This window comes from Podarcis erhardii (assembly GCF_964252035.2).
Source record: "Podarcis erhardii genome assembly, chromosome: 2".
NCBI classification, from domain to species: domain Eukaryota; kingdom Metazoa; phylum Chordata; class Lepidosauria; order Squamata; family Lacertidae; genus Podarcis; species Podarcis erhardii.
In genome coordinates this window covers 35,641,618-35,660,508 of record NC_138498.1, presented here as the reverse complement: position 1 = coordinate 35,660,508, position 18,891 = coordinate 35,641,618, and the positions used below count along the sequence as shown (strand labels likewise).

General features: G+C 45.0%; 1 protein-coding gene across 4 annotated transcripts in view; it reads right to left on the bottom strand.

Moving 5' to 3' along the window:
* LLGL2 (LLGL scribble cell polarity complex component 2) overlaps positions 1–16,151 on the bottom strand; it is a 67,607-nt gene extending 51,456 nt beyond the window's left edge. For 2 of the 4 annotated variants that reach the window (XM_081850692.1, XM_081850693.1), the window contains exons 1-2: positions 16,012–16,151; positions 381–484 (exon numbers count right to left, since the gene is read on the bottom strand). In XM_081850692.1, coding sequence (XP_081706818.1) covers positions 381–484; positions 16,012–16,141 — 234 coding nt within the window. In that variant the 5' untranslated portion in view covers positions 16,142–16,151. Of the gene's footprint in view, positions 1–380; positions 485–15,795; positions 15,838–16,011 lie in introns of those variants that run through there. The other 2 variants (XM_081850691.1, XM_081850694.1) reach the window with 2 other exon arrangements.
* Between the last annotated feature and the right edge of the window lie 2,740 nt (positions 16,152–18,891).

The window sequence follows — 18,891 nt, the reverse complement described above, 5'->3', positions numbered from 1 at the left end:
GGCAGTGCTATAACCAAACCAAAATAGCTCCCATTTAACTCCTCAAAGGAGAAAATACTGCTAAACAAGAGATAAAGGCCCTCTCTGCCTTAATAAATAAATAAATAAAAGCCACCGGATCTGAATGTCCATCTGGAACTCAGGAAATAATTTGTTAGCTTAAGGCACATACATACATAAAAAGGACATAGTTGGCAAGCCCCGCACCAGTTTACCAAATATTTGTTTAGTTGTATGCTCTGTGCTAACCTGAAGGCCGAGGAAGGATTGTCCCACACAATGCCAAGTGATCCCACACCTTCAAGCCTGCCTAGGCAGGCTGCTCTTTAAAAGCGTTCATACTAGTTTCCACTTAGGCTGCATTCAGGGCCAAAACTTACCTTGTTAAACTGGAAAAGGTCACGCTTGAGCCTCTCTCTTATTGGGTCATGTCCAGGTCTCAAAAATCTTCTCATTTTCCTCTTTAACCGCTTGGCCCCTAAACCTAAGGAAGAACAAGAAGATTTGATAAGGATCACGTGCAACCTACCTAGAACATTCCACACGAGGAAAACTGAAATAACTTGCATATTTCAGGTCGATTTTCTCTGACTAGAAGTGGAAAAGAGAGCGCACCAGAAGTTGGGCAACAGTTGAGAGATAACACAGCAGATAAGCATTTTAAAAGATCAATTCTAGAGACTCTCCCAGCTTCCCAGATTGGTTGGCAACCCTGACTGGGATCTGTTTTCACACCAGTCTCATATTAAATGAACAAGGGGGAGAGAGGAAGAGGGAGTTCAACTATTCTCATGAGACTAAAGAGAATTAAGTTTTTTCTGTGTCAAAAGAAACAGCAGTGTCGCATGCCCAAGACTACATTATGTTGTTCAGCGTTATTTATTCCAAAGCTGCACCATCCTGGTACATAGAAATTGCTAAGCATAAGAACAACCTGCCAGATCAAGCCATCTAGTCCAGCACCCTGTTGTCACAGTGGCCAACCAGGGTATATAAACCAGGATTAGGATCCACACTCAACCCGTAAGCAGCAAGTGAAAAGGGTAGGAAAGGAGTGAGGAACCGAAATCTAGTGCTTGGGACTCTCTCTTGCCCACAGCCAAACCACAGCCCTTACTGAGTCTGCTTCATGACCTCCTTAAGTGGTTGTATGTGACTGGAATATGAACCAGGGTTAGAGAGATGTGTGTGCATGCAGAAGCCTCTTGCACCTGCATGGGTGGAATGTAGCCTACTACAGTGGTACCTCGGGTTACATACGCTTCAGGTTACATATGCTTCAGGTTACAGACTCCACTAACCCAGAAATAGTACCTCGGGTTAAGAACTTTGCTTCAGGATGAGAACAGAAATTGTGCTCTGTCGGCGCGGCAACAGCAGGAGGCCCCATTGGTGCTTCCGGTTAAGAACAGTTTCAGGTTAAGAACGGACCTCCGGAATGATTAAAGTACTTAACCCGAGGTACCACTGTATATTAAAGTAACATCCACCTGCATTGCTCCACCTACTTTTGCCTCTGGCCCCACCCACCACTGGTTGCCCAGGAGGGAGGGAGACCCCTCAGGATGAAAAAGATTCCCCTTCCCTGAGGGACAGAAAACATCACCCAGCTTTATCTACACCAGTGGTGTCCAAACTTCTTTCAAAGAGGGCCTGATCTGATGAAGTGAAGGGCTGTGAGGGCCGACCAAAGTTGCCGATCTTTTTAAGATTGAAGATGTTCAGCTTTTTTATGAAGTTGTGGAACGTTTTTTAGGATTGAAGTTGTGGAGGCTTTTTGGGGAATTTTAACCCAGGAAATAAACTGCCACAGGGGCCGGATTAAACCGACCAGTGGGCCGCATTAGGCCCCCGAAACGGACTTTGGAAATGCCTGATCTACCCCGACCGTTTTGTTAAATATATAAAGAATAACGTTCTTGAGAACGGCATACTTTGGGACTTCCAACATCGTGCCCAGAAGAGTTCTGGGGAACTTGAAAGCTTGCTCACTATCTTGTCAAATTGTGAAGGTCTTAATCAAAATACTAATAAAATCAATAGCCTATTGTAAGTTCGTATTTTTTTCTCCCTAGTGGACCAACACAACTACCTAGAATTTTTGTAATGTTGAGTATGCAACCTGTGCTCAGAGACTTACTTTTGTCTAGTGGTATCTGGCTAGAATATCTGCATTTTCACAGAATATTTTGGGTGATTACAGAAAGGTGTAGGTGAGGCCAGGGGCTGTGGCACATAAGGCACCACCAGTAAGAGACTATGCTCTGCTCAAGAGACACCAATTCTCTCTTTTGATCTCTTCAAAGGGGTTGTATTAATCCCTGACACTATGAAAGCCTGAAGGTTTTAGCTGAAATTCTAATTCAAAACAGGCACTTAGGTTCCAGTGAAATAATCTGTTGCTACATGGAGGATTGAAGCCTTTATTAAAAATAAAGCAAATGGAAAGCAAGGCTTTCATTAAAGGAGCCGCTCTGCCAAATTCTGAGGAACACACAATCGTACATGCAGTTGTACACATTACATGGATGCTTTCTACAGCGGTTGCACGTGGGAGTCTTCCCGGTGTTTACAGCGCTGAGAAAAATGTTCAGCGGTCCTTGGTTGATGCATCAAGATCTGGTGTGGAGACAGGTTAATTGTTAATCTGTTTCTACAAAAAACCACAAACGCTTAAACCAGCAACTGCCATGGAAGATGCAACAGCCTTAAGGTATTTTGCACCTCTGCAGATACTGCTGCTCAATGCCTCTGCAAAAGCTAATAAAAGATGGTAAATACAGGAATAACCCAAAGCAACTGAGCTAACAATAGCATTTGGAGCAGGAAATGCAAAGCCAAGAGTTCAACTACCTTCACTCACAAAACAAGGTGTGAAAAACATTAAGCCTTGGAAGAAAGCAGTTTAAGAAGGGCAAGGCCTGGGAACTTGGAAAATTCCAAGATGAATAGACATGTTTTAGGAAAAGGTGTTATGTTGGAGGGAAGGAAAAGGAAGATCCAATAGAGCAGAAGGATATCTGCAGTTTCTCTTAGAAAATTTTGCATACAAACGGTGGCTGGTATACCACCCATCTTGCCATGTATATTTTGGGCAGCAGCTGTATCCAATTATTCTTGAGCTGTTTTTGGACCACCTTTGTATCTCACAATAGCAAATGATAACAACTTTAAGGCTCTCAGCCACAGCAATAAGCCCATGTGGCCCCCAACAGAAAAAAGGTTCCCTACCGCTGCTGTGGACAATCATTGCAGGGAACATGTTTTCTATGTGCAACACATATTGGATAAGTTTTCCCCAGTTCTATCAAGCCACATATGTGTTCTTTAGGCTGAAGTGAGAACATGAAAAAGACACTGCTGAATTGGGCCAGTGGCCCATCTAGTCCAGCAGCCTGTTTTTAGACAACCTGATACCTTATGGGAACCAGACAAGGAGGACTTGAGGCACAACAGTACTCTCCCCCATTCTGCGGTGTCAGCAAGTGGTATTCAGAAGCATACAGTTTCCAAAAGTAGGAGAACATAGCCATTATTACTAATAACCATTGGATATGAACTTAGGAGGGTTTGGGTTTTTAAATGCGGAACATACAAAGCTGCTTTCTAATAAGAGTCTGATTATCAGTCCCTCTCACCCAGTCTCACCTACCCTGACTGAGAAGAGATCTCAGTCTGGACAGCCAGACCTAGGACCCTCATTAAAAGGTAAAGGTAAAGGGACCCCTGACCATTAGGTCCAGTTGTGACCGACTCTGGGGTTGCGGCGCTCATCTCGCTTTATTGGCCGAGGGAGCCGGTGTACAGCTTCCGGGAGGTCATGTGGCCAGAAGGACTAAGCCGCTTCTGGCGAACCAGAGCAGCGCACGGAAACTCCATTTACCTTCCTGCCATAGCAGTACCTATTTATCTATTTGCACTTTGACATGCTTTTGAACTGCTAGGTTGGCAGGAGCAGGGACCGAGCAACGGGAGCTCACCCCGTCGCGGGGATTCGAACCGCCGACCTTCTGATCGTTAAGTCCTAGGCTCTGTGGTTTAACCCACAGTGCCACCCACGTCCCACAAGGACCCTCATTATTATTACTTTATTATTTATAAAATTTATATCACCCTTCATCTGAAGATCTCAGGACTGTTCACAATACAAAAATACAGGACAAAAGCACAAACACCACGCCACACACATAAAAGCAATAACGTAAGAAATTAAGGTGGTCTGCCAAGGAGCAAATCAACTGGAACAGTAGTCAGTGGCAGACCACAGGTAAGAATTTCAGCTTTATCCCTGCAGATGCATCTAACAATTGTTCAACTTTAGACTGTAAGACCCTTTTGAATTTTGAGTGGAAAGGTAGACCATAAAGGCTTAAAGCAAGAACAAGTTACCGTATTTTTCGCCCTATAGGACGCACCGGCCCATAGGACGCACCTAGTTTTCGGGGGGGAAATCAAGTAAAAAAATAGGATTTCCCCCCCGCAGCTCTGGGAGCAGTGGACAGGCTGCACGCAGCCTGTGCGCTACTCCAAGACCTTCTCCCTGCTTTTGTGGGAGGTGGCGGAATTCCCCCACCTCCCGCAAAAGCCCACAGGAGCCCAGCGTGACTCCTGCGGGCTTTTCGACCAGGAGGAAGAAGGGACTGAAACGGCCAGTCAGTCCCTTCTCCCTCCTTGGGAAAAAGCCCCCAAGAGCGGAGCCCCTTTAAGGAGCGCGCGGCTTTTGCGGGAGGTGGGGGAATTCCCCCATCTCCCGCAAAAGCCCGCAGGAGGGTTGGAGAGTAGCGGGAAGGCGTTGCGCGCCTTCCTGCTGCCCCCCATCCTCTGGGGCGGGCGATGGGGGAGGCACTGCTTTCCCCACCGCCAGCCTCAAAGAGCAGACTCTCCTGGCTTCAGTGGAAGCAACGCGAAGCCTCCGGAGCGCTTCCCCCATCGCCAGCCCCAGAGGATGGGGGGCAGTGGGGAGGCGTGCGACGCCTTCCCGCTACTCTCCAACCCTCCTGCGGGCTTTTGCGGCAGATGGGGGAATTCCCCCACCTCATAGAAAAGCCCGCAGGAGCCGCACACCCTTTAAAGAGCGCACGGCTTTTGCGGGAGGTGGGGGAATTCCCCCATCTCCCGCAAAAGCCCGCAGGAGGGTTAGAGAGTAGCGGGAAGGTGTCGCGCACCTCCCCGCTGCCCCCCATCCTCTGGGGCTGGCGATGGGGGAAGCGCTGCTTTCCCCACAGCCAGCCTCAAAGCCGGGTAGGAGAGTAGCGGGAAGGCGTTGCGCGCCTTCCTGCTGCCCCCCCATCCTCTGGGGCAGGCATTGGGGGAAGCGCTGCTTTCCCCACCGCCAGCCTCGAAGCAGGGTTGGAGAGTAGCGGGAAGGCGTCACGCGCCTTCCTGCTGCCCCCCATCCTCTGGGGCGGGCGATGGGGGAAGCGCTGCTTTCCCCACCGCCAGCCTCAAAGAGCAGACTCTCCTGGCTTCAGCGGAAGCAACGCGAAGCCTCCGGAACGCAGGCTTCGGAGGCTTCGCGTTGCTATCGCTGAAGCCAAGGAGCCTGCATTCGCCCCATAAGACGCACACACATTTCCCCTTCTTTTTTGGAGGGGAAAAAGTGCGTCTTATAGGGCGAAAAATACAGTAAGTTGCCTCTCAGTATGCTGCTTTGGTACCAGGTAATTTAGCCAAACAGGGCAATGTGAAAATACAAGAATTCTCATAAATCAGCACAGTATTCTACCAAGCATGAAATGTTCAATTTTAGAAATGAGTCCCATATATTTGCAAACGTAACCAAATTACTTATAGTATAACTTAGAAGCAGCAAGCAAACAATTTACTGCTGTTTTCTACTGAGGGGCACAATAAAGGTCGCTACCCTGGGGAGGCCACTCATCACACACACTCCAATATGAAATTCTTGGACTACAGCAAAGGTCTTAGCAGCTGGGGATGTTTCTATTACTTTATGCTTATATAAACAAGTGGGCTCATTCTCTCTGGCATTCCAACCAGTAATGAGGTTGCCCCCCCTGCATGTCATAAATCAAACTATTCCCTTATGAGTTTTGCCACCACACAAGAGTGAAGGATAGATAGCCAAATTAAGGGACAGAAGTTGCAAGGTGAACATATTTTACACCCAACTAGAATGATCTGTAGCAGAAGGGATGCAACTCAGTAGCACGGAAAGGGGTCCAACGTTTAATTCCTGGCATCTCCAGGTATGGTTGGGAAAGATTTGTGCCTGAAACCGTGGAGGGCTGCTGCAAATCAGTAGTCGATACTGAGTTAGATAGACCAATGGTCTGATCTGGTACACAGGCAGCTTCCCATGTAGAAAACTACCAATTCCAGCTAATTCAGTATTTGCCACACAGCTGCACTTCTTACCTTCTAGACCAGCCTTTCTGAACCTTGGGTCCCCAGATGTTTTTGAACTACAACTCTCATCATCCCCGACTACTGGTCCTGCTAGCAAGGAATGAAGGGAGTTGTAGTTCAACAACATCTGGGGACCCAAGGTTGAGAAAGGCTGCTCTGGACTGTACAAAAAAGAAGAACAAATCAGTAAAACTGCATACAACTGGATCTATTCCCCCTTCTTGTAACAAATTCTTCAATGTCTCCATATTCAAGCAGTGATGTTAGGGTGTTGTGCAGCCAATGTGTGCCGGTTTAGTGCATAGAGACTGAGTAAGCTCCTAAAGTATTATCACCCAATACTCCATACTTATCTATGGAAAGAACAGTACATTCACACATTTTACTGTGACAGAAGAATTTAGGACAGGGAGGAAGAACTTATGGCTCTCCAAATGTTGTTGGACGACACCTCTCACCACCAGCCATGGAGCTGCTGGAAGTTGAGTCCACCAGTATCTGCAGGTCCATAGGTTTCCCATCCCTAATTTAGAAGGCTTCTTTTGTAGAAGCTTGTGACAGATATGCTAGTGGGTAGGCATTAAAGCAGGACCGTTCAGCAGATGGGAGTGAAAACGATCACCTATCTAGCAAGCTATAATGGTTACTCTGTTAGACTATGACTTGGGAAACCCAAGTTAGATCCCACCTCAGCCATGAAGATCTCATCTTGGGCAAGTAACTATTTCATCATAACCGTTCCCATGTATAACCAACCAACAATCCAAATGTTCAGACACTGGGATGCCACCCATAAGCAATCCATTTGATAATTTCCAAGGCTGCTTTCAAAATGGCAGCTCTTCCAACAACCAGCAAAAGACGAATGAAATGTCTCATTGAAGAGGAAGCACTTCCTAGCATGGAGACTAAGCATGACAACAACTTTGTTTCTGATACTGCCTTGCACATACTGACCCTGATAAGTCTGGCAGCAACCAATTGCTACAGAATGCAGTATCAGGCATGACTATTCAATATGTCCCTCAACAATAGGCCAATGCTGCTTGAAAAACCAACCACCTGGAAGCCACTTGGCAGAAATGTATGGTATAATTTTCATGAGTTCTTTTCACTTTCCACTTCCTCCAAGCTGGGAGTTGTGCGTACTTTCCACTTCAGGAAAGTAACCCTCAGGCCTTGAGCAAATTATTTCACAGACTTCACAACCCATTTTGTGGCTTCTTAACCTCTGAGTATTGAGATACCAACAGGAGCAAAAACTGCAACTATCTGGTGTGTTAGTTTGACTGGGCAAGGAGCGCTTGGTAAAGACAATTAGCAAAAACAGGTGTGAAGGAAAGAGTGCCCAGTTGTCTGCCATGGAAACTTTTGCAAGAAGGAAAACAACAGAGAGAGGAAAAGAGGGAAGGAAGTAGTAAATAAAGTAAGATGCTCATAAATGTGGTTTATGTGGTCAAATTACACTTAACTTCCATTGTCACAAACAGACAGTAGAGAAATGTGCTTCTTTCAACATAATGCTAAAATGAATGAACGACTAGATTTCTTGTTCCAGTCTTGGGAAATGATTTACCCGCCAATGCACCCACTACAGAACTGAAAGTTCATGCAGAAGACTGCACCCAACTTCCTTTTGACTCAAAACGATTTTTACAAACATTGACGATACAATACACACAATATCCACAAAATCAACTTCTATTTCTTCACCACCTGTAGGTGGAATAGGGCTGTGATGGCCTGAGGAAGAAAACAACGTATAGATATTGGAAAAGTCTTCAGTGATGGAGAAACCCCAACATACTGGATCCCAACCAATTTCTTTGCTTCCTCAATTCCACAGAGCACAATTCAGGGCACACAGTTTGAACAATAAAGCTTATAGAACAGCCTTGGGCCTTAGAGACAAATTTCTCCACTGGTCACAACCATCCTCAGCATTAGGGCTGGACGATGTTAGGTTTTCAACACGGATGTATCACCAGCCAAACATCGCGGTTTCGCGATCCACTGTGATGTTGAAACAACTTGCAATGGCCCCAGCTGGCGGGGTGCAGTGTAAAACTGCCTCTGCTCTCATTGCAGAAGCTGAGGCATATTCACTCTAGCGCCTCATGGGCCAATGCTGCTGGAAAAGACATCAGCCTCACCTGCAGAGCACATTCTGAACCCAGATCACCATTACCAAGAAGGCCCTCTCACCTTTTACCATCTGCCTCATCTCCTAAGGTGGGGAAACACAGAAGGGGGTCTCAGACAATTTGCAAATGCACTTACTTGGCAGATTCACAGAAGACCTTTAAAACTCTGGGCTGAAACATCAAGAGTGTTGTAGCACCTTGAAGATAACATAGTTACTGTGCATAAGCTTTGGTGAGTCCAAGGTAATTTTTAATGCACCATGCTAACACAATTGGCCTTTGGGAGTTTACCCTAGGTTGACATTTACAATTAGCAGTTTGTACATTGCAACTTTGGTTATGCTTTTCACAGCCCTGCTCCAAGCAAATGCAGAACATACAAAGGGTCCTGATACATAAGACCAAAAGATTGACTGGTGCATCATTCTGTTCTTGTAGCGGTCAACCAGATGCCCCTGGGAACCTCACAAGCAGGATATGGGTGTAAGAGCACTATCCTGGCTCATGGATAGCTCAGCTGGTTAGAGCATGGTGCTGATAACACCACGGTCATAGGTTCAATCCCCATATGGGACATATACATATTCCTGCATTGCCAGGGGTTGGACTGGATGATCCTCAGTGTACCTTCCAACTCGACAATTCCACGATTCCATGATCCCCAGCAACTGGTACTCAGAGCAGAAGTGCTTCTGATGTAAAAGGCACCACACAGCCATCATGACAAATAGTCATTGGTAACCTGGTCTTCCATGAATTCATCTGTTGGCTCTTTTTAAAGCCATCACAGTTGGTGGCCACCATTATATAATGTGGGAGCGGCCACCATCATTTAATATGCTGTTACCTGAATCTTCCAATATTTAGCATAAATAGATGACCCTGGGTTCTAGTGCTATGAGAGATGGAGGGTGTGTGTGTGTGTGTGTGTGTGTGTGTGTGTGTGAAAACTCCCTCTCTACCCACTTTCTTCAAAGGATGCATAATTTTATCTGTGAAAATCTTTTGTGGCAGTGGCATAAGCATCCAAAGTACTGCAAAGCTGCCAAATACTTACTTGACACAGCTGAAGTGGCCAATAGGTTTTGAGAAATGTATAATTTCACACTGCTGACTCAAATGGATGAAAGAGGAGTACCCCATCACAGAACAAGTATGTTCAAGTGGTTTTTTCCCCCCCTCTGAGGCCTCTTAGAAGGATATAAAGATGTGAGTGTTTTCAAGGCTGTTTTGATTAAAGGGACGTAGAACATTAGGGATGATGATTAAGTTCAGCCAACTTCAACAATTTAAGTACATTACTTCTAAGGGTTTAATTTGGAAAATAATCCTATGATTGAACAGCCCTGGCCCTCTTCTTATTGGCTATTGTCAGCCACGTGACAAGTTATAAAGACAGTCAACAGCAGTGGTTCAGTGTGTAAGAAAAAAAGAGACAGAAAGACAGACATCATGGCATGCTTTTCTTCCTTCCTTCCTTCCTTCCTTTCTTTCCTCCCCCCCCCCCCCTCTTTCTTAAAGTAACTTTCGATAAATGCTGTCTCCAAAACTCTCAACAACAGGAAACGTATAGGAAGACTAGCAACCCATCAGATTGCAAAGATGCTCTTCATTTTGGCCCACAGTCTTATCTGTAAGATTCAGGTGTATTTGCTAGGGTGTTTTTTTACCATGACAGTACTGAAATGAAGGAAATGAAGCCAAGGTGCCAGGTATGTCTCAGGGCCAAATTACATGTTACATAGTTGTGGGTTCCTTTAAAAACAACAACAACAACAACAACAACAACAACTGAGGTTGCCATCAGAAATTGAAGAGCAGCAGGAAAAGGAGCGGATTAACCCTTTCCACCATTTCTGCATCCCCAACAAACTCCTTTCCCACGCAGTCCTGCTCTCAATCAGAGGATTAGGCGGAAAGGGAAAAGATAAAGCAGAATATGCCTGGTTTGGGGCACAGATACATAAGAAATTTCATTATGGCACCCAGAATATGAAGCACTCAGTCAGCCATGTATGTCGAGTAGCCCAGCTGCTGGTAGCAGAGATACAGGCTTGACAAGTGATCAAGAGAGAGACTTATGCCCCTCCCTGCAGCTATGGTATTCAGTAAGCAATGCAGGCTTACAACAGACCTATTCAACAAGACCAGAAAATGTGTTAATCAGTTCTCATCATAGCAGTCAACTTTCAGATTTGAAAATAAGGGATCAGCAGCCTCACCTGTCCCGGGGACAGTCTACAGGGATATCTATCAATCCGGGATAGCAGCAGGAAACGGCGATAGAAAAAGGGAATTTCCCACAAAAAAAGGGAAGGTTGACAGCTATGGTTCTCATAACAAGAGCAAATGTTGTTATCCTATCACTTTCATTAAAACAGGTCTCTGATTGATACAATATGCAAGACTCTTCAGTTAGGAAGTGGTTTATCCTGTCTTAAATGGAAGGGTAATCTGCATGTTTAAGACTTTTGTTCTGTGCCATCCCCAAAGCACCAGACTTACTTCTGGCCATTAAGGAAGACCTGTGAATATTATTTAAAAGGTCATCATACTCCATATTTTGTAGCCTCTTAGCAAACCTCTGATCCTGAGGTATTGCAGTTCACAAGTTTCCTGCCTCTAAACTAAAGACCCCAAAATCAAATCTGACAAGAACAGAGATATGTGCAGCTGGCAAAAAGTCAAACAGAAATTAATGCAGACTGACAAGGTGACAAGTTAAGCCAATTATTCCAAGTAGAATTTAAACAGAATGTTTGAATAAAATGTTGCAGTGGCAAGTCTTCAGGAACTCAGAGCAGCTTTTGAAAAGTGGGTTTATCCATGCATACTTGAGAACTCTCCAAAATTTGTTTCCACTTTAGTTAATTTTGAGAAAACCAGGCAAAATCACATTTAAAATTATAATCATATGCCTACACATAATCAGGAAGGAACACTGAAAAGCATCAAACCCAGCACTATTTTTCTAGAAAAAGAGCTGCCGAAACTCACCATGAACACCTCCCTTGTTCTCTTATAATGGCGCCCACCTGAGAGGTGTCAGAACTGAGTTCCAGCTAGTTCCAGCTGGAAAAAAGCCCTGATCATATCTGAGAACATTTGGTGTATGTTCTACAGCACAGAGAGGGTTTCCATTCACTGCTATGAGGAATAAGGTTTGCAACTCTAAACATGGAATGTCCAGAAGGCAAGTTCGAAACTTGGTGGGGTTTTCTTCTTGAGTAAGCCTTTTTAGGACTGAGTTAGAAGATGCACAATCAACACAGGGTTTCTTTCCTTTTTACAGGTGACCATTGAATTTTAAATCTGTATTGTGAGACCTGAAGAGATCAGATGTAATATCTGGGAAAATGACACACGACTAAACGGAAATTTTATAGGAGGACTAATCACAAAGCAGAAATATTTCAGATTAACTGAAGTTATCAACATTTCAATAAGGCCTCAGTCAGACAGAGCATTCACCTTACTGCAAATGTGACAGACTAAACAGCCAAGAAGATAGCCAGGTCATAGGACAGGATCCAGAACAGGCATAGGCAAACTCGGGCCTCCAGATGTTTTGGGACTACAGCTCCCATCATCCCTGACCACTGGTCCTGTTAGCTAGGGATAATGGGAGTTGTAGTTCGAAAACATCTGGAGGACTGAGTTTGCCTAAGCCTGATTCAGAATAAGACTTGTATCCAATGCTGCATGAACAGCATTCCACTCCCACAATGGAGCTTCCCCTTTCTTCTCCCTGCATGCTTCCAAAAACTGATCCAGAGGGACCCTTGACACTCTGAAGCAGATTTTGTGGGTGTGGGAGCGGCCTGCAGGCGACAGCAGAGGAAAGGGACATTCCATTGCACAAGAAGAAGTCTGTTGTGCAAGCGAACAGTAGCATTTGGAGTTCACACAAGCCACCTTATTTACAACCATCAGAGCAAGATGACCGGATGATGTTGTACTTCAGCTCCCATCAGTCTCGACCAGCATGGTCATAATGATAAGAGTTGTATTCCATCAACATCTAGAGGGCTACAGATTTCCCATCTCTGCAGCAGAGCATACCACTGAAGCACATCTGCATTCCATACAGAAGCAAGATTAGCCCAAAATCTAAAACTCCACTCCAAATACCAATGGCATTTATGATGTCTGTAAGGAAAAAAACAACAGCAATAAAAACTTTGTGTTGCTTACTAAATTTATTACTATACATGCACCACCAAGTCATTTTATTGCCAGAAGCTAACTTCTCAATTCATAGTTGAGCTATACAAGACACCAGTAAAAATCACACTGTGGATAATTCCACAACACCACATTTAAACCATGGAAGTTATACCACATTTAAGTTACTGCAGAGAATATACGTAAAAAAGGCAACAGTTAATTAATCCTTTGAGTGATGTAACAGACAGGTCAGTATTTTCCATTTTCCACTTTATTTGATGCTGTACTTGGCAAGGACATTCCATGATAGTTGATTCATATTAGAGATAGAAAATACCACATATCACACAAAAATGTTCCCATAATCCTGCAAAAGGAGGTAGGGCTATCTTTCTTTTTAATCACCCAACTTACTCGGAAAAAGATTGTCCATTTGGGACAAACTTGTTAACCATAAGCTTCAGAATGACAATTTTAAAATATAATGTATGCTCCAGTGAGGCAGCTTCGGTGTTAATTCCTATGAGAAGTATTTGCATAGCAAAGAGTCAGAGATATTTTTAAGTGTGATAGTACATGGAGTCTTCTGTGACCGAAAGCTGCTCACCCGCCTCTGATGAAGCAATGGCAACTAGTTTCCATTGCTGTTATACCACATATTAATGCCTGTAAGTCAGGGATGCAGCTTTCCAGATGTTTCTCAACCTACCATCAGCCCCAGTCAGCATGGTCAATGGTCAGGATGACGGAAGTTACAAGTGAAGTTCCCCAACTCTGCTGAAAGACTGTAAAAAGTGGCTCTCTGTTTACATTTGGTTGTATACCAATACTAGTTGTCGTTCATCCTACAGGTTTGTCAAGTTCAATAATTGCTGATTTTCCCTTCTGGAAGTATACCCTACTATACAGACCCTAAACATGTTTACTCAGAAAGCAATCCCATTATTGTAATTGCGTACGCTCAAGGGAACCAGGGATGGTCTGGGAACACCTGATGCCGCAGCAAAGCAGGAACAGACCTCAACAATAAACAACAGAGAAGATCACATAGGAGCAGAATAAACATTATTAAAATTGTGCACACTCTGGACTACAAGTTCTCATTTAAGATGAAACCCACATATTAAATGTAATATTAGGCAGCAGCTGCTTGACCAGCTGCAGCTTGAGCACACCTGTGGCAAAATATATTTTAACAGAAGCATCAACAATACATAGCACACCCTTGCTTCCTACACAGACCTTGAAAATGTAAACAGCTTTAACAGCTCAAACTTGCTGCTGCTCATGAAACATTATGCTGCATAGGTGACTCTAGACTCTGAATAGTAACACAAATTTCAACCATGAACAGCAGACAGGTAACTTCAAGGAACCACCCCCAGGTTCCAGTTTCAACAATACAATAGGCATGAACACCTACAGGGTCACCTGACCCACCTCCAAGAAAAAGATGACATGTTTCACTTCAGCACAGCAAGAGGTGCAGAGCAGGGGTAGAAAGCCATTTGTCCGCAATAATACAACATTGTCTGAGCTTGGAATGAAAACTTGCTGAAAGACCATTAATAAGGCAACCTCAAAGAGATTTATTTAACAATGAAATTATTTCAAAGGGCTCCAATTTCCACTGAAACAACTCAGATTTAATGAGACCCGGTAAGTTTTCCCAGCCTCCAAAGCAGTTACTATTTCAGGTTGAACAACTAGCAAGCCTTCATTGTTTGAAGAGACCAGCTTCTCTTAGAAGTTACACATGGAGTCCAAATTAAACTGGGAGGGGGAATAGGGCAGGAGGGGAGTTTCTCAGCTATAGAAGCCTAAACTGATCTGTTACTTATGTGCCTGGCCTTTGGAGAACACAACAAGCCTATTCTCAGTTGTGATACTTAACAAATACCTTTACTAGTTAGGGTGTGGTGTCCACTCATATTGCTAAAGACTGCATGGAGATTTCAGTTTGCCTCAAGCTTATCTGTAGGGGCATTCATTACCTCAGATGTCAGCAGTGTTTGGGGAACAAAGGGAAAATTTGGCTCAGTTCATGTGGTAATTTCAGTACCACAAACAGTTATCTAACACAATGAAGGGCAGGTTTCCATCAATGCGGGCTGATATTATCATACTTGCCCAAGGCTAACGCCAAATGCTCCAAAGCACACATATCACATTGCTCCATAAGAGAGGATCTGCCATCTTGGATTTCCTCAATGAAATCCCAGAGCCAACCTTTGGCCTATGCCAGGGATAGAGAGCATGTGGTCCATCAAACCCTGTTGGACTACAACTCACATCCTCCCTAACCACTGATTATGCTTGGGGCTGATATAAGTCAGAGTCCAACACATCAGAGGGACACATTTTCCGACTGAGTACTGACCCTATATAGGCTAATGGAGTGGTTCAGACAACTAATAGGCACCAAGATGCCAATTACTGGCCTATACCTCCTAGAGCTTATTATACTAAATTTCAGTCAACAGCGACATATTGACCTTCAAAGAAAAGGAAATGACGAGCAAGATTTGTCTTGACCTGCTACCAAAGAAATAAAAAGCCACCTGGAATCAACAATAGTCAGAGGGGAAATCAAGCCCCCCCCCGACATAGCAAGGCAATGCTGACCAGGGGCATCGGAAGAACAACAGGAGTCCTAACTTATTGCTTGCTTCACCGGCGAAAATTAAAAACGAAAAACAAAAACCAGTTACCTGCCTCCCCAGGGCCAGATCTCAATGCTGGCAACCCCCCCCCCAAAAAAAAACCCCACACACAACAATCCACAACTAACTCGGCCAAGGTAAAGTCCAAACTTCATCTACTACCCACAAAGACCCTCCTCCCCACACTTCTGGCAGACACCAGAAAAAGACCCCACATAATTCTCAAGGCCAAGCGCACCCAAGTGATGCCCCCCTACACGCTTTCTCAGCCCATCGAGAGCACCCTTCCACCAACCCACTGCAACACCCCCACTCCGACCAGCTTTCACGCCCCCTAACCATCATACCAATGAATCCCTGCGACGCCCGCCCTGCAAGGCACTCCCCGACCAGCCTTGCCCTTTCTTTCCAGGATCCATGACAAAGCTCAGAGCAGTCTCCTATTTGCTCACCTTCCAGCATGGAGTCCAAGCCTCAACTCCACCCAACGCCTGTCCAAGGGAGCTTCTCCCTCTCCCCCACCCCGGAAAGCACCCCCCCTTTACCTGGCGTCCCCGCCCCGCTTTCTTTGCAGCCTCAGCCTCAGCCCCGTCCCGTCCCCCCGCCCAGGCCCCCCGCTCACCGGGGGGGGGGAGGGCCGCGTGCAGAGAAGCCAGGCTGAGCCTTACCGTGCAATGTCCCCCGACGCGCCCCAGCTCCTCCTTGCGCCGGCGCCGCCGCCACCTCTCCTTCCTGGATACCTCCAGCAGGGGGGGCGTGCCCGCCGGATATGCAAATCACAAAGGGGGCGTGGTACATCCCTTTCTCCCCCCCCCCCCCACTCTGCCGCTCGTGAATAATTCATCGCGCTCACCGCTACCCGCCTAGCCAATCGGGAATCAGCAAACCTCTGCCTGCATTCTTCTCACTTTGCATCCGGCCAATAGCAATTGGCGCGCGAGAGTGGGGGGGGGATCGAGATCAAAGTAGGCTAATTCCAGTATGACTATCTTGGCTTCTTAAGACGCGGTGGTCACGCCCCATATCCGCCGAGTTCTGGGCGCACCTATCTTGCTTTTTTCCGGTGGAGGAGAGACGGTGTGCAAGCAGGGGTACAAAGGGCATGAGCAAAGATAGGATTCTGGGTGCTGCTTTCCTGGTGCTAGATCGTAATTAAGGCTGCTCCCTTGATTCAGAGCAAGTAGGAGCTCCTGCGAAGAACAAAAACTCGAACGTGGCGCTTTTCCAGATTGCATTTCCTCCAATCTTGACTGCGTTTTCTTGTGTGTTGCTCTGGAGCAGGTGAGGAAGAGACAAGAGCGGATGGATTCGTATTCCAATCAGGAAAGAGATACCGATCGCAAAAAAAGTAAAACAGCCGCTCAGTGCACACAATAATTAGAACAGGATCGTACTACTGTTGTTGGACGTGATACCAGGGTAACTTGGATTTCGAATTAAAATTCTCAGCCAAGTCGTTGCATCTTCCTTTAGGGAGATCCCTTCCCAAGCTGTATAATAAAGATTACCACCGTTAATTAGAGGTCTTGTTCATACTAATATTCATGACAGTTCTAACTCTTGATCATGGCCAAATGTCTTTTGTTTCTTCTTATCTCTCTTTTCCACACACGATACTTGTGATAATTTCTAAACGTGTTGCCCTGTTAACTCTGTTGCAGCAAGAACAGCAATTTGTGCCACAATTTACACCACAATATATCTCCGAGTAGTCTTTAAGCTGCCACAAGGCTGTTTATAATATTTCTGATAGTAGTTGAGTTTATACTGCTTGCTGTGGTGGTGAGAGCAGCAGGCAGGGTCTGATCAAGCGATAAAAACAAGCCACATCTTCTGCTTGTTTACGTTAAGAGTAATCCTATTGAACAGTAGTATATTAAACTTGCGTCAGAGAATATCATGCTGTAGATTAAAGGTACTGTGTTCACAGTTATGCTTGGAAGAGATAGGTAGCCATGTTGGTCTGCCATAGTCAAAACAAAATAAAAAAAAAATTCCTTCCAGTAGCACCTTAAAGACCAACTAAGTTAGTTCTAGGTATGAGCTTTCGTGTGCATGCACACTTCTTCAGATACACTGAAACAGAAGTCACCAGACCCTTCTAAATAGTGGGAAGGTGGGGAGGGGTATTACTCAGAAGGGTGGTGGGAATGGGTGATTGGCAGATAGCTGTGCTGAGCCTGTTGACGACTCTTAACGACTGCAATAGGTCTTACAGGAAAAAGCAAGGGGTGAGAAGGTGAAAAATGGCTTTGTCATGTATAATGAGATAAGAATCCAATGTCTTTGTTAAGACCAGGTCTCTCCATGGCTTGGAAGAGAGTCCTTTAAGAGGATCTGACCAGTTTCTTGCTATTGTTTCTGAAGGGGAAGCACTGACATGACAATTATTTCAATACCTGCTTCTCTCAGTAAGCCTGGATGGAGCAGAAATAACAAACTGCATTGATTCAAATGACACATGTGCCACAGTTGTAGGCAGGCTGCTGATAGAGCCTGAACATGTTACTCCCTTTTTAAATGAGCACACATAAATGCATATTTGCAAGGCTAAACATGGTAGTAGTACTGTTAGGGCAGGATTTGGGGGCAGAGGTTTAAGGCCCCATTCAACAAAATAAGCAGGAGAGTCCCCACATACACAAACAGGGGTTATCTTGCCACATTTTGAAGTAAATTAAAACACATGCCCCCTCAGAAACCCCCTTCCAGAGAGTACCAGTGCTACCTTACATCTAAAGCAAGAGTCACCAGCCTTTTGGGGTCTCTGAGTCACATTCAACCTGAGTAAAGTGTCATGGACCTCCCCTCCCCCCCCCCCGCACTAACCAAGCACACACTGAAACCTGTTCTATTGGCTACAATAAAATGCTTCTTTCAAGGCTAATTTGAATGGGTGAAAGGGAAGGAGAGCCCTGCAAGAAGGCCACTGTGGGCATATGTGCACCTACAGGTGCAATATTAGCCATCCCTAATCAAAAGATGGGCTGCGTAAGAGCATTAAGTCCAGAGACTAAAATTGCCTAACTGCCCCAAAAGTAAATCACAAGGTTGCAATTTTTGGAAAAGGAAGGCGTGATCTAAAGCAAAATTACTAATCTAGCGGTTGTGAAAGTGATCTTTTTTATTTGTAGTTGATAGTCTTTCAGCCCACAATAAAACACTCAACTTTCAAATATTATTCACCATTAACACAAACAAACAAGAAACCCAAAAGCTACGCTGCAGCAACCAAATTACTTTTGTTCATTGTTCTGTATTGCCCAAGCCAACTGGCTTATGATTGAGTTACGATGCCACAAATCAGAGGCTGGAGGCTGCTCTGTGCATCAGCAAAACTAGGGCTAAACAGCAGAAAAAGAAAACAACAACAAGTGAACAGATTTAGTTTCAGCTGAATGACAAAGATTGTGAATTCAGCCTCAGGGGATTTTCTGTAGCTTTCATCTTGGTTTCCCCCCTCCAGCAAACAACTCTGGTACTGTAAAGCCTGGCTACAAGGAAGGCTGAAACTGAGTCACCTTGCCACACTCACCTTTTTGTGACAC